Raw genomic sequence first — 24,187 nt, 5'->3', positions numbered from 1 at the left:
TGCTGAGGACACCCAGGGCATATTCACTGTCTGTCAGTCAACCTCAGCCCTCAGTTATTGTACGTAGCACACTTACTGTATACTGGGCACTGGGCTAGGGCACTCTCAGCCACCAGGAGTACAGCTGCAAGTGAAACAGCATAGCAGCTCAAGGGGAGCTCTAGGTGAGCAAGCAGAAATGGCAGTGGGCTGTGAGCTGTGACGCCGTGACGGAGCAGCGCTCTGCTAGTGGGCATAGAAGCAAGTCCTTTACCTGTAAGACACAGCTTACCTGTTACTCCCTCACTGCTAGTGCTAGATGGAGAAGAGGAAAAAGATATTCCACAGAAGGTGACACGCACATCTGTGACTAGATGGACATCATGACTTGGCAAGGGGAAGAGGGAGTACAGGAACTTGCAGGGAGAGAAGAGAGCGCAGTAAGCCCAGAGGCTTAGAGGTGAGGGCCAGCCTTGTGGTTGGAGGAACTGAAAGAAGTTTATGAGAACCAGAGAGGACCTGAAAGTAGCAAGAAATCAAGCGAGGGCAAAAGCAGGGCGCAGGAGAGAGAAGGCGCCCTCCTCTCTGCAGCTGAGGCAGAGTCTGCCCGCCCGCCCCGCCACATATCCCAAATCAGTTATCACTGAAGGCAGTGGAGGGGCTGTTGCACCAGGAGCGCTGCCCTGATGGCTGCGTCTGCTGTCATGTGGAGGAAGGCACGGCTCAGGCAGCATCGCTGTCATCTCACCCCCTGTGCCTGTGTATCGAGTGGTCTCCCCCGACAGCTCCCAGATGCAACAGCACAACACGGGAGCCCGGGATGAAGACATGAAATAGGGCAGGGTCAGCAATGTGCTGTTTGTTTGCCTCTCCCCAGACACTTTTCTCCCACCCTTTTCGTGTGAGGACCTGGGATGCTTTTAAACATCTGTCCTGTGAGTGTTCTTATACTTGGGAGTTACCATTCCCTGTTTGAAAAGGAACCTCAGAGCTTTTCACCGTCCTCCACCAGTTCCCTGGGATCCGTCTGAGGTGCATTAATGCAGGCACATTCCTCGGTGCTGTGTCCTTGACTTTAGGGGCGCTTGCACCCGCCTCGAGTCACCTAAAGTGGGTGGGCAGCAGCCAGATACTTTAAACCATAGCAGAAGGTTTAAATACGGTTTCCAGGTCCTTGGATTCCATTTATTCCTGAGAACGGTTGCCATGGCTTGCCACTACCTGGCGCCAGTGTTCGCCACGTGGGTAGTATTTTAGTGGGAGTTTAACTCCTGCACCAAGGAGCAGTGAGCTTATGGCCCACTGTATGCAGGTATGTGCTTACCTGTTATACCCTGGCTTGCCTTCCTATCACCTGAGATAAAATATTGCTAATTTTGACCCAAGATTTCCCAAATTTATACCTGGGAAAGATTCACCATTTAGGTAAGGCTGCAGATCTATAGTCAGAGGCACCATCCACATGCTGGCTATGTGCTTTACAGCTGGGGCCGGTGGACAGACATCCTTTCCCACGGACGCTACAAACGTCAGCTCACTGAACATGACGTAGAAACTATCTGCAGAACCATCCTGGTGTACTGTCTCAACCATTACAAAGGGGATGAGAATATCAAAAGCTTCATCTGGGATCTGATCACACCCACAGCTGATGGCCAGACTCGAGCCTTGGTCAATCATTCTGGTACGTTTGCCTTATGCTCTTTGTACTTTGGGATCACAGAGAACCATCAAGAATGTTTGCAATACATTCCTATAAAGAGATGCTCTGTACACCCTGTGTTTTCCTGCCTTGTATCTTCTATTGTCTGCCTCTGACACTGCAACTTGTACAGAAGGCCTCTATCATGCTGCTGCTGATGATAATGATGCTTCTAGGTTTGTCAGCCCCAGTGCCCAGGGGAAGGAAGGGGAAAAAGGTGAAGGCCCAGAGCACACAGCCACTGATGCAGGATGCTGACTGGCTGGGCAGTTGCAACCCAGATGCTCTGCTCCAGGAGGACAGCTACAAGAAGCACCTGAAGCACCACTGCAACAAGTACGTCTCTGGGGTGGGGCTCGACCCATTTTCCTCCTAAAAGCTGTGCAGTGTGAGGGGTGTGAGACAGTAATCAGTGTTTTCACATAACTTCCCATTTTTCTTGAAGCATGATGCCGAGGCACACAAGGGCAAGCCTTCGGGTTATTTTTTTAAGAGTTTAAAAGTACATAATATATGTACCATTTCGTCATTTGTACATGAGAAATTCATTGGCATTAATTGTATTCATGATCCTGTGTATTCGTCACCACTAAATTCAAAACTTTTCATCACTCTCAATAAGAACTCTGCCCTGTCTGCTACTTACCCCTGGCCTCCACTGTGAAACTTCACTTGTTCTTTCCAGGTGCTTCAGTCAAAGCAGGACCACCTAAATGCTTGTTCCTCTGTGTCTGTTTTATTTCCCTTAGCATAACATTTTTAAGGTTCATCTGAGTTGTAGTGTGTATCAGAATTTCATTACTTTTGACAGGTGAATGCTATTCCACTGTATGTATACTTTTTTGTTTGTCCATGCATTAACAGATACATAAATTGTTTCCACTTTTATTTGTTGCAAATAATGCTGCTGTGACCATTGCAGATGACTGATTTTCAGGTCGTACGTGGCAGGGAATTATGGTTAGCGTCATGTAGCCCCCTTCTCTCAAACGATTGCTTCCAGTGGAGCAGCTTGGAGTTGCCAGATTATTTTTGCTTTAATATCTCAGTTTCTGAGTCCTATGGGCTTAGAATCATATTCTGTACCTTTATTTCTAGAAACTCACAGATGAGAATACTACTAAACCTAAACTTACTTCATTGCTTAAAACTCGATTAGCTGCATACATATTAAATTAACATCTATAATGTGTTGTTTTCTTATTCTCAGTATTTTTTCACTATTAATAGTACATACAGTAGTGTTACTACATAGCTTGGCCACCTGTGAACTTTGTATGACCTCGGCTTAGTTACTCTCCCTCTTCAGGACTCAATTTCCTTACCAAAAACGGTTCTGTAGCAAGGTCTCAATTAGATAAGGCAGGGTCTAAATAACCGTACTTCTCCTTTTTATTTTATTTTGTTATTTATTTACTTGTTTATTTAGGTGTTTTGAGACAGGGTCTTGCTATGTGGTTTAGACTGGCCTTGAACTCACTGTGTAGCCTGGGCTGGCCTCTAACTTGTAGCAATCCTCCTTCCTCAGCCTCCTAAATGCTGGGATTGCAGGCATGTGCCTGTATTTGTCTTTTTAGAAGTAGCAACAAAAATCTGAGGGGGCTGGGAGTTTAGCTCAGTGGCACAGTGCCTGCCTGGCAAGTGCAAGGTCGTGAGTTAGATTCCCCTTACCAGGAAAAAACCAAAAAAAAAAAAAAAAAAAAACCCAACAACAACAAAAATCTGAGCACATAAATCTGGCAGCATGGCAAGCACTGTATGTAGATTATCTGTTTGAGTTATTTAAAATGAGTGGTGCTATTTTATTTATTTTTTATATTTTGAGATGGAGTCTATGTTGTCCAGGCTGGCTTCCTAGGCTCAAGTCATCCTCCTGCTTCAGCCTCCCTAGTAGTTGGTACTATAGGCACTGAACACCACATCTAGCAATAGTACTATTACGTCCTGACCCTTTCTGAGACAGTCTCGCTACGTAGCTTAGGCTGGCCTTGAATTCACTGTGTAATCCAGGGCAGCCTCTTGACTTACTTAAAGCTCCTCAGCCAGTTAGGGGCACAGAAGATGTGGGCAATGCTCTTGCTTGTCCATTGCAGTCCACTGCCCACCTCACCTCACACGTTTGCGTTCTCCCTGGGGCTCTTGTGAAGCTCCCAGAAGTGTTCAGACCATTACTTCAAACCATTTTTGTATCCCGGAAACTTGTTATTCCTCCTGTGACATATTTTTTCTCCCGAAAATCCCGCTTACTTACAGATTTCCATGTCCTTATGGTTCATGTCAACTTTGGATCAGGAGCCTTTTGAGTTCTGGATTCAAACAAAGGAAGTTAAGCAGTTTGGTGTGGGAACAATGGCTCCTGTCCCCAGATGTCAGTGTGGCCACGGTGGTGTAGTGGTTTTAAATTTCCACCCTACTGTCAGGAATAGAGGTCTACAGGGTACCCTCCCCACTGAGTACGCGAGAGGTAAACTGGAATTCTTTGTGTTCGGTCTCAGAAGAGGACTGTTGATTCCTTTTAGTTCATCTCATCTGAACTGAATGGACCCCTTTTTCTTTCCCCGGTACATTATGCCTTTAGATTAGCTCTGAAGTGAGCAAATGTTGTCATGGCAGAGAATGAGACCCATTTGAGGGGTAACCTTGAAAATAGCTGCCACTTCTCTTCACAAGTTTCAAGATGAGAGACAAAATGAGATGAGAGTGGATAAGGGGGCGGAGCATTGTGTGCCGCATGTGGTCTTGTGTGGTAGGCTGGAGACCAGTCCAGAAAACAGTCACTAGTGGGACAACTGAAGGAGTGCAGAGGCGTTAACAGAGCCAGAAATGTTCATGTCTGTCTGCCTCACAGGGTGAACTCCTTAGTATTAGAGGCCAGGCCCAGCCGTCCTTCTGTCTTCCCCGTGGCTACCTTCATGGTACATCCCACGAGGGACACTGAGCTTGCCAGTGGCATTGACTTGAATTTGTTTCTTGAGAAGAAAAGTGACGTTTACAGTTCTTAAAAGTCTCTGCATAGCTAAAACTGGTTCTGAAGAAGAAAGTTTTAAAAAAAGAAAAACCCGGAAGGAAGAGAAACCGTTAAACTCCTTGCCCCCATGTCAGGTTTTGCAATGGATAGTAACGAGTCTAGCTAAAAATGGAGGGTATTTCCTTTGGAACTACCCTTTCTGAGCATGCTGTGTAGGTAGAAGCTTGCTTGCAAATTTTTCTCTAAACACAGAAGAAATAAGGTGCCAGCTGCTGAGACTTGCGCTGTCACTTTTCTTTGGTTGGTTAAAGGTGGAGGTCAATACTTATGAATTAACAAATGAAAGGACTTTAAAAAATTAAAAACACTGTATTCAAAATGGCTGCTTACCTTGGATTATGTTTAGGTGTTTGCAAGCTCTCACTTAGCTCTTCCAGAGCCCGTGTTGCCCATGAGTACACTCATGCCTGGAACTTCAAAAGGTGTGTGTCCTGGAGTGTCTGTGTCTGATCGGGAATAGTCCTTTGGGGTGAAGCCGCCCTTGGCTGTCATTTTGATGTTTTAAAGGACAGTTTCTATGTCCTGAGAGACAGTGTGATGTGAGTCTCAGAAGATCTAGTTATGAGTATTTCCTGCTCAGGGTGATGCTGTGACCTTGTATATATCATTTGTGTTTTGGCATCAACATTTTTTGCCTTTGTAAAATGGAAATTATAACTTGCCACATTTCATCATGGAGGTGTTGTAAGATGAAGTGAGCCAACGTATAACTGATATGCCAACTTCCCAGTGTTATACAGGTATGTGAAAGGGTTATTCAGCTAGGAAACTAGCACTCAGTATAAGTGACCTACCATCAAGAATGTCGTCTTCAGGTATCAGTCTTGAATGTACACTGGGCTGTCTGTCTATCAGGCTGTGCTAGATTGAGTAGTCACAGGCCTTTGGCTATACTGGGTAGGTTTTCTTGAGTTGTATTTTGATCACTGACAAAATCCAAAGTGGATTAGAAATCTGGTTCCTAGAAAAAAATGGATTCCTTGAAAATGACTAAGAATGTCAGTGGACACATTTAATCTTGTAATTTAATCTTGTAATTTTAAAGTTACAGCTTAGATTGCCAAGTAATATAAACTAGGAGTAAAAAGTTGTAATATTCTTTGAGAAGAGCGAGGACCCACCTTCTACCCCACCCCCATGACCATCTCCCTTTCTCGGAAGCAAAGTTGTATAATCTGAAAAACCTGACATTCCATATTGAGGGTTTATTGTAAGGTAGTAAAACCAGATTTTATATCTCGTTTATTCCTACAACTTCTGATGTGCTTCCAAAAATGGTATTAAGGCAGCAGCTGAGGAAATTTTATGAGATAATGAAGCAGAACAGTTACTGAAAGCCATCTGCTCAGTTGTTTACAAACTTGCTTCAATACTTCAGAGGCAGTGGTAGGGTACGTGTCTAAACTTCACAAGCTGCACTAGGTAGAACTAAATGAAGTGCGCCTGGGCTGGGCTGAGCTCGGTCCCTCTCTGTGCAGTGTGAGCGGTTGCCAGGCAGGCCTGTTGGAAGCCAGCAGAAAGCACCACACAGAGGTGATTATGTGCCACCATCTGTCACGCTTCAAGCCTACCATACAGCATGGCTAATCAGCCTTGGCAGGATGATGGATGAACAGCAGCAGCTGCCAAAAGCCACTGTTGGCAAACAGTCCTGAAGTTAAGAACTTTTTCCCCCCTCTGTCTTCCTCTCCAGGGTCCTGCTGCGTGTCCGCATGCTGTACTACCTAAGACAAGAAGTGATAGGAGATCAGGCTGATAAGATCCTGGAGGGTGCTGACTCAAGGTTGGTGCAAGCACACATTTGTTCTGCACCTCCACGAGGGAATTTGAGTCGTCGGAAAACATCGTGGAGAGTGTTTTAGAACCTTCACAAACCATTGGTAGCTCACCTTTTTTGCATCTTTAATACAGTGTTTGTCTGCTGATCTTGGGAATGTGATGAGAATTAGGAATAGGCCGTTTATATATTAAAAAGAAGCAAACTACATTACTTGTGTTTTCAGGTGACCTTTAAAATGGGGTAGCATGTGACCAAGTCCATTTCTGGTCACTGTAGATGGTGACTGACTTACACCCTTTCTTTTACCTTTGCTGGTTCCTCCCCACTATACTTAGATATTTACTATAGAAGAAAAGGCACAGAGGGTGTGTTTCATATCCACTACTTGAAATTAGAATTCTTTTTTAATACTAGCACTTTTTAAAAACCGTTTAAATGGGTGTCTTTCCAGTGAAGCAGATGTGTGGATCCCTGAACCTTTCCATGCTGAAGTTCCTACAGATTGGTGGGATAAGGAAGCAGACAAATCCCTGTTAATTGGAGTGTTCAAACATGGTAAGTGACATTTCTGTTTGAATACATCTTGACTGTATGGCTTTATCTTTATTTAGAACTCTCTTTCTTTACTCTTTTCCAAAGTCATAATATTAATGAGGATAGTTCCAAAGGACTCTTGGCGTCTACCATTTTTCTGTACTAAAAATCTAATATGAACTGTAAATATCAGATGCTGTTTTTGCATGTTTGTTGAGTATTTGAGAAGAAAACATTTCTTTCTTGGCTGTAAATAAAACTGAAACCATATTTGTTTTAATAATAGCCAAGTCGTACTATAGCTTCCCTAAACTTTGCTTCCAGCACGGCTTCCCTTGCTAACTCTGCCAGCCAGTGTCAGAGTGGACGGTGGGCTTAACCTTGGCTATTAATCTGTACAAGTGCCTCCTGGGCTTTGTTCCAAGCAATATTTCACAAATGTCAGTGCTGAGGACTTGCCGCTCCCCCGAGTGGGATGCAGCCTTGTTAACTTTGAAAGGCTGGGGATGCAGAACTGGCATGATATATACAGTGAGCGATTCCTGATTATAATCCCAATTCTCTGGAGGTCGAGAAGGTATTCTCAGCAGCCCAGCCTGACTAAAGGGGAGAATGATGGCTTATAAAACCTTTCATGATTACAGTTTGGCTTGCGGCTCTACAGCAGTTAGGAGCAGTGTGTTGTAGTACATATCCTAATTGAATTGTGCTGTTCTGCCTATGTACTGCAGCCGCGTTTTGTGAGCTCAGCCTCAAAATCATTTTCCCGCAGTGCACTGTTGGGATCTGCCATTTTCCATCTAGTCAACTTGGGCAGTCAGAAAGCAAATTGCAGTTTGAAAACCATAGAGGGAACAGTGTCATCTTACTGACATGCATCAACTTAAACCTAATCAGACAGGTTCGCTGGCCTTACGTATATGGGGATTTTTCAGCCAGCCATGCAAGTTCCTGTAGGACTCAAGCTGTTCACAGGGAGGGTGGGGTGGACTTGGAGTACCCTGCACAGGTCATCAAGGAACATTATGGAGCCTTTTAAATGTCAGGCAAAATTAGATCTTGGGAAAAATAGGGTCAGAAATCCTCCCTGGCATACTGCCGTTCTTGTAAACCTGTTTCTATTTGTATTTGTGGTAATTCTGATGTTGTCCTGAAGAGTGACTTGGCCCCTAAAATGAGGCCTAGATTGAGCACACTGTGGAATGCTCTTCTTAAATAAGGTCTGCTCAGTTCATCATAGATGATAATCTTCCTTGAGAAACAAATTTGGTGTGTTGTGGCAGTGCTGTGATTTTGACAGTGATGGGGCCTGTCTTTGTTTCTGTGCGTGTCCTCTGCGGGGCTGATGGGCACGGCACAGGCTATGAGAAGTACAATTCCATGCGAGCTGACCCCGCGCTGTGCTTCCTGGAACGAGTCGGTATGCCCGATGCCAAGGCCATAGCTGCTGAGCAAAGAGGAACAGACATGCTAGCAGATGGCGGTGACGGGTAAGAAGGACATTTTAAAATTTTAATAAACTTTATGTCAGTATCATATCCATTGACAAGGTTCATTTCTTACATTGTACTATGTGCTACCTTGCACTTGATTTGAACTTCGGTGATGTTTACCAGTATATTCTATTTATATATCACAATGACAGTTTAAACAGCATATATTATCTAGATAATCTGACATTTGTCTTTACCAACTGGCATCTCTAACCCTATTCCATCATGGTTACATATTTTAAGTACTGGTAGTCATTTTTTATATCAAACCCAAAATTAAAAGTAATGTTAGATTGTTATTCTTTCCTACCCTACCCCCTTACTCACCAGTGTGATTTAAACTTTTTTTTTTTTAATTTTTACAGTGGAGAATTTGATAGAGAAGATGAAGATCCAGAATATAAACCAACCAGAATACCATTCAAAGACGAAATAGATGTAAGAACTTGAGTACATTGGCTTTCACAGTACCATTAAAGTGTTATATGCCCATATAAGAGTTGTTAAACTTTATAGATAATGGCCTTTTCTTTAAAAGATAAAGCAAATGAGACTGCAAATTAAAATCTTTTTTTTTTTTTTTTGCTTTGCTTTGCTTTCAAGGAATTTGCAAATTCTCCAGAGGATAAGGAAGAATCCATGGAAATACATGCCACAGGTAAGGCCTCAGAGAAGTGCGTGGAGTAAAGAAGGCATGGGCCGGTCACCATTTGTGCAGCAGGGCCTTATGCCACTGTATGTGTGGTGGTGCGGCCGAGTCATTTTTCCCACACGGATCCCTCTATTTGGTGAATAATTCCAATTCTTAACTATGGTTGAGTTTTCATTACATTGAATTTTTTTCATAGAATGATTTTTAGATTAAGATAATTGATCTATTTATATTCACACTAATTAGTAAAAAATTGTAAGCATCCTTAAAATACGTCTCTGGGGAACAAATACTGCCAGCTTGTTTAGAATAGTGACCTTGTACTTAATGAAAATCATTAGGCAACAATTATGTCATTATTTGGTATGCTCAGGATTATTTAAGTATGTTATAGGAGAGACCCTTACAATATAGTTCATATTGTAAAGTATGTTTCTTTATGTGAAACTGATAAATGTGTTTTTCCTCCCCCTAAGGAGTTAAAAAGTAGTTTATAATTTCCATACTAATATTTTTCTTCATTTATATTTCAAGGTGAGAGCACTGTGATGCTCTTTCCTACACCGTCGTTTGAATGCTAATGAGTCATCTTATTTGTTGGAAAATCCTGTGTATTGCAAGATTGCAGCAACACATTTCAAAAATATTTTTCCCACTTCCCCAGGCAAGCACAGCGAGAGTAATGCTGAGTTAGGCCGACTCTACTGGCCGAACACCTCAACCCTGACGACGCGTCTGCGCCGGCTCATTACTGCCTATCAGCGCAGCTATAAAAGGCAGCAGATGCGGCAGGAGGCCCTAATGAAGACTGACCGGCGCAGGCGGCGGCCGCGAGAGGAAGTGAGAGCGCTGGAGGCGGAAAGGGAAGCTATTATATCTGAGAAACGGCAGAAGTGAGTTTCTTCAAGGTTTCGCCCAACTCCTCGCAGTTCTCGCCCCTCTGCTCCTGTAGGCCCCTAAGAGACTGCAGTCACGTGTCCATGGTCGTGACCGGCAGAGACGGTGCACTGTAGCAAAGTGCCCCAAATCCCCGGCCCAGAAGTCGTGACTGCGGAGGAGAAACAGTTAGCTGTCCACCATTTTCCTAACGTGCAGTGCAATTCAGTGTCTTTTTTTCTAATAGGTGGACAAGAAGAGAAGAGGCTGATTTTTACCGTGTTGTATCCACCTTTGGAGTTATTTTTGATCCTGTGAAACAGCAGTTTGACTGGAACCAGTTTCGAGCTTTTGCCAGACTTGACAAGAAGTCTGATGAGAGTTTGGAAAAATACTTCAGCTGTTTTGTGGCTATGTGCAGGCGGGTTTGTCGAATGCCGGCCAAGCCAGACGATGGTAAGTGGGTTGACTGGCCGCATTCTGTAATACGCAGCAATGCAAGGCAGCATAAGGAAGTGTGCAGTTTAAGGTGTGCTTGGGGCTTCTCAAGTAAATGTAAGTGCTTTTGTGTTGCAGAGCCACCTGACCTCACCTCTCTGATTGAGCCCATCACAGAGGAGCGAGCCTCGAGAACTCTGTACCGCATTGAGCTACTGCGGAAGATTCGAGAACAAGTCTTGCATCACCCACAGCTAGGAGAGAGGCTTAAGCTCTGCCAGCCGAGCCTGGACCTGCCCGAGTGGTGGGAGTGTGGAAGGCATGACCGGGACCTGCTGGTGGGTGCTGCCAAGCATGGGGTCAGCCGGACAGACTACCACATCCTCAATGACCCAGAGTTGTCGTTCTTGGATGCACATAAAAACTTTGCTCAGAACCGAGGTGCAGGTACTGTCTCCTCCCTGAACCCACTGGCAATAGGCTTTGGCCAGACACCTCCAGTCATTGCGTCATCTCACAGTCATGATGAGAAGGTGCTGGAACAAACTGAAGGCAAAACGGAGGAACTGGAGAACTCCACGGCCAAAGAGAAGTCTGAGAGGAAAGAAGAGGAAGAAGAAGCCAACAGCAGGGGCAAGGACAGCAAGCAAGAGTGTGAGGCTGAGGCCAGTTCTGGGAAGAGTGAGCTGAAAGGGGTGGAAGGCAGTGCAGAGCCGGGGTCCAAGTCTGTCTCGGAGAAGGGCTCTGAAGAGGATGAAGAAGAAAAGCTGGAGGATGATGACAAATCAGAGGAGTCTTCCCAGCCTGAAGGTAATGCCAGGCCTCTTCAGCTCTGTCCTGTTTGCTCGGCAGCTCACCAGTGGATGCGTTGAGTTATACCACACATGCCTTTGCTTTTTGAAGAGAAGTTAATGTCCATTGTATTCTGTGAAGGGATAATTTCGGTTATGGTTAGATGTGTCATCAGACATCTTTCAGTGTAAACTCCTTAAGAGTTGTGCACACACGTTAATAACTTCTGGCTTAAGAATACAAGTTCACATCATAGTCAAGTGAACTAATTCCATGTGGTGTTAATATGTACAAATGTGAGGGAAGAGAGTCTATTCACTGATTAAATATTGTTAATTATTTTAAAACAAATGAAGCTTGATTAATTTTAATTTAGAAGTAAATGGTCAGAGTACAGTCTGAAAAGAGATTATTTTCTTTATCCACGTCACAGAAACTGACACAAAACAGAAATGAGGCATCACATTGTAGTGTCTGGCTGTAGCAGATCCTTCAGCAGTAGCCAGAGCCTTAGCTCTTTCCCCGTGCAGAAGAAGGAGGCTTTTGGGTCAAGAGATGTGATGTTTCTCAGCTTCTCTATGGTAACTAGCACAGGGCCACAACGACTAGTGATGGAACCACTGAAAGCCTTGCTGCTTCATCTATGAGGTGGAAGCAGCACCACTTGTGTTAGAGTACCATTGCAAGCTTTTTACAGCAAAAACGTGCAAAAGGCCCATCCTAGATATGTAGTAGGTACCCAATAAAATGGAACAGATTGGTATTCCTGTTTTCATTGTCCTTTCTGACCTCCAGTTGCAGTAACACTCTGATTGTGAATAATGCACATTAACTTATTTCTCAGCAGGAACTGTCTCTAGAGGGAAGAACTTTGATGAAGAAAGCAACGCTTCCATGAGCACTGCTAGGGATGAAACCCGCGATGGATTCTACATGGAAGATGGAGATCCTTCAGTGGCTCAGCTCCTTCACGAAAGAACATTTGCCTTCTCATTTTGGCCTAAGGTTGGCAGGGTTGTTTGTTGTTGTTTTTTTTTTTTCATTTGTTGTCATTTTCTGTTTTTTGACCACAAAAGAGCCAGATAGAAGAAATCTTCCCAGCTTGATTTTTCATATAATTGTAAGGTAAACTCATTAAGTGCATGAAGATCACAGATTTTTAGATTTTTAAAGAATGATCCAGAAAAGCCCATTTTATAATAGGACGAAGGTACATGAAGTATAAGATAATAAGAAAACAGAACTGTTTGTATCTTTGGCTCCCTGGGGCTATGTAGGTCAGTCACTCCCCTTGTCCAGTAGAATCTATGGATTATTGTTTGAATGAATTCATCCTTTTGCAAAATAAAATGTGTAGACCTGTAAAAGTGTATGCTTTACATTTCTTTTATCTGAAGTAAGGCTTTTAGATTAAGACAACTTCATATAATTGGAAACCTACTATCTTCTTAACTAAAGAGGGTGGAAAGTTGACTCAAATACTGTAATCCATCATAAGGTCATTCCAAATGTACTTACCTGTAACCAAAGGCAAATGAAACTTTTTGGCTAAATAGCATAATTTTATAATAAATCTCTGTGTCATTTGGGTCTGTCTTTCAGGGTGGGAAAGTAATCATGCTGATCACCATAACAGGCCTGTCTCATTTAAAGCACAAACAACAAGCTTCAGTAGAGTCATCTCTAGACCAGTGTTAGTGTTGTTTAAGAAACAAGGTGATGTTTGGGACTGAGGAATGTACTGTCAAAGAGATTGTCTCTCTGTCTACATTCCTTCACTCCCCATTAAGTTAATCTCTTTTATTGAGTATAGAAGGGAGTTTCCCACATCAGTCAGAGGTTTATAGTAGCAGGCACTTTTAATCTATGGAAACTTGGTCTAAGAGCTGTAATTAGAAAATTTTAGTGTGCACGCTTCAGTGAAATTTGAAGCGATAATAGGTAGGGAATACAAATTGACATTCATTAGGTGTTTCTAGGTTGGTGCCCATTTCATAATGCTGAACTTTATTAATAGTGACGCTAATGATGTCCCCTTGCTGGGACACACTGTGCTGTAGCCTTTGGATCTGAAGGGCCAGAGTGTCAAGATGCTAAATGCGGGAACTTCATTGTCTCCACTGACATTCACCAACAGTTCTTAGTGGAAATTGAATGAGGGTTACTTTTAAAATACCAGGCTTGCAACCAAAGTGTAGCAGCATACTGTGTAATCCCAGCACTGAGAAGGCTGAGGCAGGAAGATTGCCACAAGTTCAAGGCCACCTTAAACTACATGGCAAGACTCTGTCTCCAAAAAAAAGAGGCTATTTCAATGGTGGTGCTCGTATAATATGTTTTCTGTATTATGTGGTTCAGTATTCATAATTAAAAATAGTAAGTTTTGTTTATTGGAGCCACCTAGGGACTCCCACCAGAACAAAACTGATTCGGTGGGTTTTATTTATTGTTTGGTCTTTCGCTTTGTTTACTTTTCCTCCTTTGCCCTCAGTTGACTTTTAAATGTGTTATGCATCATGATAGGTATATTTACTTAGTAATTTTAACCAGGTCTTTGTTACAGTTTTCTGTGACTTTTCTTGTCTCTCCAGGATAGAGTAATGATAAACCGATTAGACAACATCTGTGAAGCAGTGTTAAAAGGCAAATGGCCAATAAATCGGCGCCAGATGTTTGATTTCCAGGGCCTCATCCCCGGGTACACACCCACCGCTGTGGACAGTCCGCTGCAGAAGAGGAGTTTCACCGAGCTGTCCATGATCAGCCAGGCCAGCGCCAGTGGGAGTGAGGACATCACTGCTTCTCCTCAGTTGTCAAAGGTAAGCGAGAGGGGCTTTTGTTTTTACAGTTTAGAGGAAAGCTGTCTAAATCTTAGCACAGGTTAGAACTTGTGTTTCACTAGTCCTGTTTGTATGTTTCTCCTTTCTTTGAGATGGGGGTCTCACTGTGTTGCCCAGATTAGCCTCAAATTCCTAGGCTCAGTGACCCTCTTACTTCAGCCTCCCAAATAGCTGGACGTGCTGTATACGGTTGCTGGTTTCTGGTCGTGCATGCTGAACTCATTAAACTTCATGTTCCCTATTTCTAATGCCAGCCCCCGAGGCAGCCTCAGTCTGGCTCATCGCAACTCTGTTCTTTTGGAATTTCTCAATAGGAAGATGCCCTCAACCTCTCCATCCCACGCCAGCGGCGGCGGCGGCGGAGAAAAATTGAAATTGAGGCCGAAAGAGCTGCGAAGAGGCGAAATCTCATGGAGATGGTTGCCCAGCTGCGAGGGTCTCAGGTGGTCTCGGAAAACGGACAAGAAAAAGTCGTAGATTTATCAAAGGCCTCAAGAGAGGCAACAAGTTCTACCTCAAATTTTTCGTCTCTTACTTCAAAGTTTATCTTGCCTAATGTCTCAACACCAGTGTCTGATGCCTTTAAGACTCAAATGGAGCTGCTCCAGGCGGGCTTGTCGCGCACACCCACCAGGCACCTGCTCAATGGCTCTCTCGTGGATGGAGAGCCGCCCATGAAGAGGAGACGGGGGAGGAGAAAAAATGTGGAGGGCCTTGATCTGCTTTTCATGAGCCACAAACGGACGGCATTGAGTGCAGTAAGTTGGGAAGCTCACTTCTATTGCATGTGCCCGTGTTGGCAGCCAGTGACCCTGCAGTGGTCCCTGGGTGCTGTCCTGCTCAGCATCGTGATGTTAAAGTTGGCTTCTTCCACCAAAGGAATGGAATTGCAGTGAACACAGTCATGGTGTGGAGCTGGATCACTTTTGATCACTGATACAGATCACTTGGCCTGAACCTGGTATAGCTTAAGGATTTATTCTTCCCATGGTTCTCATACATTGATTGCTCTCAGAAGAACACCTGAAAACAGAACATATTTTTCTGAGCCTAAAATTGTTAATCTCTAAATTCTTGAGGTGGAAAATGCTTCTGTTTTTAAAAGTGTTATGCTTTGCGAGTATTCAATTAGCATATATGTTTAGTTTCAGACCAAAGATTCATGTTCATATACAAACCTGGTAACTGTGAATGCTCCAACCTCTATACCTGGATATTTAAAAAATTGGAGCTGCATCTTTGCTAGTCTAGGTTTGAATGGAATAGATCAGCCACTGGCTTTCTTACTTCCCTTTTCAATTCAAAGGAAATGAGTACAGTGTAATCAAAATAACTTTTCCCTTATCCCTTCAACAATGCCATCCAAAAATGTGGCATCGTATTTACTGATAGCAATGACTTTAGCCCAAGAGCCCCACTACATCATTCCATGCAGTCTCTTCTGAAGAGTTAATTAGTGCTCCATATCCTGAGCCTGTCATGTTGGAACCCCCGTTTGTAAAGCAACACTTAAGCTGGCTACCCTGAATCTTCCCATAGGCCACTGGACAATTCAGGAAGTGCTAAAATCTGAGATTAAGGGAAGACAGTTGTTTCAACACATTTCTCCATATGCCTTCCCTTTTATTACTTGCTCACTTCCCATTTCTTAAACCTTCAGAAAGCCTAATAACTTTAAAAGGTAGGAAAAGACATGGTTGAGAAGAGACAAATTACATTTACCCCTTGGTGGGATCTGATTAAAACAGAATATCTAGGCAATTAAAAGTAGCTTTCAAAATTGCTTAACAATGCATTAGTTGTAATAGTGGTTATAGTTGTTGGTCATAGGGTTACTTCTAGAATCTTACACAAATGCGTTTTTTAATGCATCAGCTGTGACTTAATGTGTGTTCCATGAGTTAGAATCCATTTCTGGAGGTGTGGCCTTCAGGCAGAGTTGTATCACTGCAGTACAAACCCTTGCCTGACACTACTCTAGCAGTTTGATAGACTTTGTACTAAAAATACCTCTTCTGCCTGGACTTCGGCAAACTCGAGTTCCTACAACCTGACACCTCCCCTCATCTCCCGCCATGTGTAGTGTCCACATCGTGAGGCACACGTGTCTGTGGACCGGGTGTTTGAGATTAATCATCCAGCTCAGGCGCTGTGTTCCTTTTCAAGGGTATATGTACTTTGAATTCAACTTGGGACTACTTCATTCACTTCATTTATTTTAAACTTTTGGCAAGAATTTATTGATATTTTTCTTTTTCTGAAGTCACATTTACTAACAGTCCAGCTCAAGCATGAGAAAACTCTCAATAGATGTTAGAGAATATATTTTTTAAAGATTTTTTTAAAAATTGTCCAATCTTGGAATTTGCTGATTCCTCATTTGGTGTACATGTGGGTAATATGCAGGGAAAGTGCTAGTTAAAGTACAAATAAACTGAGTGGTTAAGAAATGTAGAGGTCAGCAGGGTGGAAGAGGAGGTACCTAACATATTTTGGTACCACTCTTAACTGGAGGGCATTTCATGGTGCCGTGAAAAGTAAGGATGCTCCAGCAGTATGATGGAAACTGGCCTCGTTTTCTGTGCCAAGCACTAGGATACGAAGAATAGCAGCCTGACACAACCAGTGCTTGCGCTAGGGAACTAGCATCTCACTTCGGTGAACATCTCTAATCACCCTAATAAAAGAATCAGGACTCTCAAATGGCTCAGAATCTGAAACTTTTTGAGTACTGACATGACATTACAAGTAGGAAGTTCTCCACCTGACCGCATGTGAAAGGTTACAGTAGAAGGGAAGGTGCAGTAAAAACACTGCATAAAATTGCCCTTAGGCTATATGTAGAAGGTGTATATAAAACAAATAAGTGGTGTGTTTAAATGTGAGTCCCTCCCCCAAGATATCTCCTAATGTGTATGCAACTATTCCAAGATCCAGAAAATTCAAAGTCTGAAACATTGCTGGTTCCACACATTTCAGATAAAGGAGACTCATCATGTAATGCTGTATCATAGTTGTATATGACCAAGTCGTGCCTGGGGTACTTCCTGAGCACAAAGGAAGGCTGGGAGTAGAGAAGGAAGATAAGGGGAAATTCCCTAGAGATGATCATACTTGGTTAAGTTTTGAAGATCATGTTGGAGTAGATGCCTAAGGCAAGTGGAGGCCTCTCAATGTCTGGTGAACTGAAAGTTTTTGGCTGGGGAATTTGGTGAGTAGGCACAATTCAGCAGATGTGAGCTTGGAGACAAGGCAGGGTACAAACTGTGGAAGACCTTGATTGCTATACTAAAGAACTCAGATTTATCCTGAAGTTGCTAGAGAATCAAATTATTAAAGTAGTTTAAGTAGGGAGTAATGTGATGTAAGTTTTTGAACTGGGCAGAGCTGCGTTTTCGAAAACTCAGTCCCATGCATCAGTGTGGAGGCTGGATTGAAGAGCATGGGACTAGAATCATGAAGGCTGTCGTGATACGCAGGAAAAGACGGAGCCCTGGGTAAGGAGAGATGAGTGTCTGGAGATGAAAGAACCATTAAGGTCCAGTTTCTGTGTGGCAGTAAAATACTGGCTTTCACTAGAGTTGCTCTTCCCAGTGTTTCCATGCATCCATAACACAAAGCCTCCACCAACAAAATTGTGCTTTGCACAGTGCATTTGGAACATTTTCCACGGCTTCCCCAAGAGGAAAGGAAAGACCACATTTCATGCATATCAAGCTCAGACCACACCTTGCATGTTGTTGACCTAGTGATTTGCTTAGTATCTGAAAGCATGTAGCCTAGCCAGACTTCGAATTTCCTACCTGATAACTAATTGTGCATTGTGAAGCATGATGTAAAAGTATCTCTTTGTAATTTAGTAACCATTCTAAAACTGCCATTGTTTTAAGTAACTTCTTTCCATTTCTAGTGAAAGATCCTAGGAGAGTGTTTTCTTGGGATAGGACATTGTCAGAATCTCTCTTCCTCTGAGAACTCAGGCCATTGTCAAATTTCTGCAGGAGGATGCTGAGGTGACCAAAGCTTTTGAAGAAGATATAGAGACTCCACCAGTAAGAAACATTCCTTCTCCCAGACAGCTGGACCCAGACACACGGATGCCTGTTATAAATCTTGAAGATGGGACAAGACTGGTGGGGGAAGATGCTCCTAAAAACAAGGATTTAGTTGAGTGGCTGAAGCTGCATCCTACTTACACTGTTGATATGCCAAGTTATGTACCAGTAAGTATTACAGAGTTTGGACTATGCCAGTCTACTTAATTTCCATCCAACATGGACATCCCTGACAGCTGATTCCTCTCTGCCTTTTGTTTGAATATCTTTTGGTCCTAACTGTTTTTGTTGCTGTGCCTTCTGCATTTGGTAGGTCTATCCTGCTGAAGGGCAGCCTTACAGAGTTACTTGAAGATGTCTACTGTTCATTTTCCTTTCCCACCCAACAGGCATGACTTCTTTCATTTTTTTCTCACAGGATATGGCTTCCAGGTAGCCCCATTATTGGGAGAACAGGCTCAAATGCACTTTTCTCTAGACTACAGATAAATCCTGACCAACCCAAAGTGCCATAATGCTATTACTCTGGAAATTTGACCAGTTAATTTGGTCCAAGATTTTTTTAACTACTACCAGCTCTTGTGGTTTTTTTATTAAACATTAGACAGTTAATATTCCCAAGTGGTTGGTCACATAAACTGTTCACTAACTGGCAATACAAATGTTTTACTTCCTTTACCATGTAATTGATTTTCTTTTTAACTTATGTGTAGGATTTTGTGGTTTTTGTTGAATTCTTCCCAGTGTTCTTGCTACCAAGAATGTCCCATCACTTTTCCTCCCAACAAGATACTTTTATCTACATGGACAAAAATCTCCTTTCTCTAGATCAGATATCATCTCTGTTCATTAATGTCACTGAGTAGAAATTAATAAAGGTGCTATAGAAAGCCTCCTTTAAAAATATCATGAAGCCAGGCAAATGGTGTACACCTATAATCCCAGCACTTGGGAGGCTGAAGCAGGAGGATTGCCATGAGTTCAAGGCCAGCCCGAGCTACACAGTGAGACCCTGTCTCAAAAAATAAAAATAAAAATAATTATGATTTGGTTATACTCTTGAAGAGAACCTTTAAGTGGAGTTATTGATGAAGCAGATTCTCAATCTACATATTTGTTTGCTTCTTTGATGGGGTTGGGGGGAATCCTTTCAAAGAAAAATATTCTATTAAAATGATTTTTGAAACCTTCATAAAAATTGAAAGTGACTTGACTGTTTTCCTTGCCATTTATATAGCAAAGAGTCAGTATTAAATACAGCATTACTAAGTATTTTTTTTTCTTTTGCAGAAGAATGCAGATGTGCTATTTTCCTCATTTCAAAAACCGAAACAGAAAAGACATAGATGTCGAAATCCTAATAAGTTGGATATAAACACTTTGACAGGAGAAGAAAGGGTGCCTGTTGTCAATAAACGAAATGGGAAGAAGGTAAATGTTGGAAAGTGGAATTAATCAATATATGATTTCTTACCCTAGAAAAAAATAGTTTTATCTTGCCATCATTTATACGGAGAAAGAATCCTATTTGTTGCGTAATGTGTGTGTGTGTGTGTGTGTGTGTGTGTGTGTGTATGTATATATATATACGTGTATATACACACATATATGTATATAGGTAGGTAGGTAGAGACAGGGCGAGGAGGGGAGAGATGATGAGAGGGTGGGTAGACTTGGTATGAGTTGTTGATCTTCATTAAATGCCTGTTCTCAGATGGGCGGGGCCATGGCACCGCCAATGAAGGATCTACCTAGGTGGCTGGAAGAAAATCCTGAATTTGCAGTTGCACCGGACTGGACTGATATTGTTAAGCAGTCTGTAAGTACGAACTCTATGTATCTGTCAAGACAGGTATCCAAACTTGTTGTCTTGAGTTTCTTTTTATTTTCTGTTGGCCATTAATTATTCAGTTGTAACTTAGTTTAAAAAAATTGACATAACCTATTATTTTCATACATCATTTCACACATCATTAATATATCATTTCTTACATCAATACATCATTAATCTGAAGTGAATTAATTTGTCAGGTTTCTGATTTTTAAAAATTGTATAGAAATACACATTCATTGTCTTGGTGTGTATTCCAGATAACCCTGTTTTACAGCTCACCTGTGCAATCATATTTGTGCTAGCTAGGATCAATAACATTATTAATTCTGATTTCTGAATTTACGTATGCAAATAATGCAACAATGCTGCCTAAATTTTATTGTTACTAGTTTCTTTTTAAATTTAATGACATGCTGGTTATTTTTGTTTAAATCATACAATAAAATTGAGTCTTTCCTTCTGGCTTATAGTCCTGTCAGTCATAACACACGTGCAGTTGTGTGAACTGCCACTGTGACTAGGACAGAATCCCCCACCACACCCCCGCCTCTTTGTTCCGTCCACCACCCTGAGCTCCTGACTGCTGTGGTCCCGTTTCCCATCAGAGACCTTTGTCTCTTGGGAATGGTAGTAGGGCAGAAGTATAAAGTATGTGCTCCTCTGCGGCAGCTGCTGTCCTTCACCATGTTGCAGTTCATCCACAGGGTTGTGTGTCTCAAAAGCCTGGTTTTTCCCCAGTAGAGGAGTGCTCCATTGCATGGGTGGGTCCCCTGTGTTAGCTCAACACCGCGCCGAAGCGTTTCCAGGTTGTTTCCAAATTTTTGAAATTAAGAATAGACTTGTTGTAAACATCTGTAGGAAGAGTTTGGCATAAATATATCTAGAGCAGATAACTAAACTGTAATTAAATTTTCCATAGTTTTCAATTACTTTTTTCCTATTCTGACATTTTTGAAAAAAACAAAAGAACACATTGGAGTATATAAAATATCCTGTATTTAGTCTATACAACTATTTTATTATACTACTTTGTAAAAATTAACAATTTTTAATCATTAAAATCTTTGATAGCTGTTGAATTTTCATTTATTTGCAAATGAAAATTATACACAAGTATAATTATTCAAATTACACAACCTTTCCTTTTAACAGTTTTATCATCAACCTTTTCGTTTTTGCTTGTTCATTTGTTTGGTTTTGGATTTGTTTGTTTGTTTTCCTTTGGTACTGGCTGCTGGGGATGGGCCCCAGGGCCTCACGCATGCCGGGCAAGCGCTCCGTCTGAGCTAGGTCCCCAGCCCTGTCATTCAACTTTCAGAATGAAAACTGAGGATTTCCATTGAGAATGTCGAGTTTCAGAGGCCAGTATTGAGACTGAATTTTCGTACGCAGTCTTCATAGCTGTTGTTCGCCTCTCCCTTCAGGGTTTTGTTCCTGAGTCAATGTTTGACCGTCTTCTCACTGGACCTGTGGTGCGGGGAGAAGGAGCAAGCAGGAGAGGAAGAAGGCCCAAGAGTGAAATTGCCCGAGCGGCTGCAGCCGCTGCTGCTGTCGCCTCCACTTCGGGAATCAACCCTCTGTTGGTGAGCAGCTTGTTTGCTGGGATGGACCTGACGAGCCTTCAGAATCTCCAGAACCTCCAGTCTCTCCAGCTGGCAGGTCTCATGGGCTTCCCTCCAGGACTGGCAACAGCTGCCACTGCCGGAGGTGATGCTAAGAACCCCGCTGCCGTGCTGCCCCTGATGCTGCCGGGGATGGCAGGCCTGCCTAACGTGTTTGGACTGGGCGGGCTGTTGAATAACCCTCTCTCAGCTGCTACTGGAAACACCACTACTGCTTCTAGTCAAGGAGAACCGGAAGACGGCACTTCAAAAGTAGAAGAGAAAGCAAATGAGAATGAAGACGAGAACAAAGACTCTGAGAAAAGCACAGATGCTGTTTCAGCTACTGACTCCGCAAATGGATCTGTTGGTGCTGCTACTGCCCCGGCTGGATTGCCCTCCAACCCACTAGCCTTCAACCCTTTCCTCCTGTCCACCATGGCCCCAGGCCTCTTCTACCCATCCATGTTTCTACCTCCAGGACTGGGGGGATTGACGCTGCCTGGGTTCCCAGCATTGGCAGGACTCCAGAATGCTGTGGGCTCCAGCGAAGAAAAGGCTGCTGACAAGGCCGAGGGAGGCCCCTTTAAAGATGGAGATAACCTGGAGGGCAGTGACGCTGAGGAGAGCCTGGACAAGACCGTAGAGTCCTCCATCTTAGAAGACGAAATGGCACAGGGTGAAGAGCTAGACTCACTTGATGGGGGGGATGACATAGCAAACAATGGAAATGATGAATAACCAGTACCAGTTCCAGTTAAAGTGTTTAAAACTTTTGACAAGTGGTAGTCCTACTGTTTACACTCACAGTTAATGTTCATACCTAGTTTTATAAGCTGTTCTGTAACATAGTGTAGCAAAAAAAAAAAAAAAGTCCAAGTCATGTTATACAGGTGTGTCAAAAGGTATCTTGGTCATTAAGTATTGTGCAGTGCATTATTTATTATCCCTAGGAGAGATGAAATTTGCGAGGTGATCATGTCTTTTTAAGGAAACTTACATAATGCTCTGCTTTTCCTTTTGGTACCATTGGTATTATAATAAAGAGCAGTTGTACCTGGGGGCACTAATGGAAGGAAGTGCTGCTCAAGGAAGTATGAAGTTATATATTTAATTTTTTAATTTTAACTTTTAATTCTTTTGCTGTGAAGGTCAAGATGAAATTTACCATACATATACTTGCTCATTCGTTTCCCTTCAGGACTGTACGGGGTTCCCACACTTGTTTATACACATCCACACACTCTGACAATCCCCACGTTAGTGTGAACGTCTCTGTCCCGAGGCGCAGCAATAATAAGGCAGCTGTTGAATGTGAAGGGTCCCTTTGGAAAATTAACCTACTGGGAGGGTTCTTGCCAGACAGAACTACAGTTCCATTGTCTCGTGGTCTTGTAATGCACTGGTGTAAACAAAATGAATAGGAGAATAAATAAAGAGGGAGAGAAGTGAGAATCAGGTACCTTTTTTAAATTAAAGGACTTCGTTACTTTAGCCACAAAGCTAAAACAGCATTACCTCAGCTCTAAACTAGCCTTGAAGTTTACAGACATGACTTTGTAAATGTATTGTTTTTCTTTGTTGTGATGTTCTTTTATTTTTTCTTTGAAAACTGCTATCATGTAAGATAAAATGTAAATTGCTGCCAACTGTAGTAATGATGCTTTTAATAAAAGTGACCCATGATATGCAGAGATGTAATTATAGAATGTAGTATGTAGGGGAACTGGTGTTCACTCTATTTTTTTGTATTCGCAATAGATGCACATGCAGCATTCTGGCTTTTGTATAGTTTCTTGATATAGCCTCATACTAGATTAGCTGCTGTTAGTAATACACTAAACTGATTATCCTCAAGACTAGATGGGAAGGAAGAACTTGTATTATCTTCACATAGTTCTCTGCCAGTTGTCTCAACAGAAACACATATAAAAGCCCTGTGTTGCTCTCCCAAAAGAGATCTGAGAGTGAGAATACTTAAAAACGTGTGCGGCATGTGATAATGTGGTACACTGAAGAACAAAAGGGCGAAAGGAAAGTGAGGCTTTAATAGGCACAATATCTAGGTCATTTATCCTTGGATAATGGGTAGAAAAACAGTGCTGTAGTGTCAGCAAAGGGACACAAAGGCGCTCTGGGGTCCTGCAGACCAGAACTTAGTGCCAGAAACCTGTCTGTGAAAAAGCCGTGTGGAATTAAAACAGACCTGCTTATGTATATGTGCACACACAGTCTCAAAAACGACCAGGTTTGCAGACCTCTTTGTGACCTTGGATATTTGAAGTAAGGCATAATTGAGATCTATTGTTTTTACCCTTCTGTGTCACCTGAACAAACACAAAACCGTGGTTCCATCCAGCCAAAGAAGAGATACGAATAACGTTGTTTTGTGTCTGTTCAAGCTGCCTCCGTATCCTCGCCCAGTGTACGTGCACAGGCCACCCTCACCCAGCGTGCGACAAGACAGAGTCTAAATTCTTTCAGACAATGAAATTCATTCGGTTTATATCCCAAGGATGAAAATACGCCCATTCTGTTTGTGGAAAGGGAACTATTTGAAACCTCCACTCTGTAGGCCCTGTG

General features: G+C 42.6%; 1 protein-coding gene across 3 annotated transcripts in view; it reads left to right on the top strand.

The window, feature by feature from the left end:
• The window catches only part of Chd7 (chromodomain helicase DNA binding protein 7), a 207,625-nt gene extending 184,325 nt beyond the window's left edge, over positions 1 to 23,300 (top strand). For 2 of the 3 annotated variants that reach the window (XM_005392182.2, XM_005392181.2), the window contains exons 23-39: positions 1,464 to 1,663; positions 1,858 to 2,017; positions 6,403 to 6,492; positions 6,941 to 7,044; positions 8,384 to 8,513; positions 8,882 to 8,954; positions 9,120 to 9,174; positions 9,833 to 10,061; positions 10,292 to 10,500; positions 10,621 to 11,292; positions 12,119 to 12,279; positions 13,866 to 14,093; positions 14,429 to 14,872; positions 18,116 to 18,337; positions 19,460 to 19,600; positions 19,884 to 19,988; positions 21,428 to 23,300. In XM_005392182.2, the coding sequence (XP_005392239.1) occupies positions 1,464 to 1,663; positions 1,858 to 2,017; positions 6,403 to 6,492; positions 6,941 to 7,044; positions 8,384 to 8,513; positions 8,882 to 8,954; positions 9,120 to 9,174; positions 9,833 to 10,061; positions 10,292 to 10,500; positions 10,621 to 11,292; positions 12,119 to 12,279; positions 13,866 to 14,093; positions 14,429 to 14,872; positions 18,116 to 18,337; positions 19,460 to 19,600; positions 19,884 to 19,988; positions 21,428 to 22,345 (4,141 nt within the window). In that variant the 3' untranslated portion in view covers positions 22,346 to 23,300. The remainder of the gene's footprint in view (positions 1 to 1,463; positions 1,664 to 1,857; positions 2,018 to 6,402; positions 6,493 to 6,940; positions 7,045 to 8,383; positions 8,514 to 8,881; positions 8,955 to 9,119; positions 9,175 to 9,832; positions 10,062 to 10,291; positions 10,501 to 10,620; positions 11,293 to 12,118; positions 12,280 to 13,865; positions 14,094 to 14,428; positions 14,873 to 18,115; positions 18,338 to 19,459; positions 19,601 to 19,883; positions 19,989 to 21,427) is intronic. The other variant, XM_005392183.2, reaches the window with a different exon arrangement.
• Positions 23,301 to 24,187: the final 887 nt, after the last annotated feature.

Source organism: Chinchilla lanigera, unplaced genomic scaffold, assembly GCF_000276665.1.
Source record: "Chinchilla lanigera isolate Chin_1 unplaced genomic scaffold, ChiLan1.0 scaffold00043, whole genome shotgun sequence".
NCBI classification, from domain to species: domain Eukaryota; kingdom Metazoa; phylum Chordata; class Mammalia; order Rodentia; family Chinchillidae; genus Chinchilla; species Chinchilla lanigera.
This window is presented reverse-complemented; position numbering and strand designations above follow the sequence as displayed.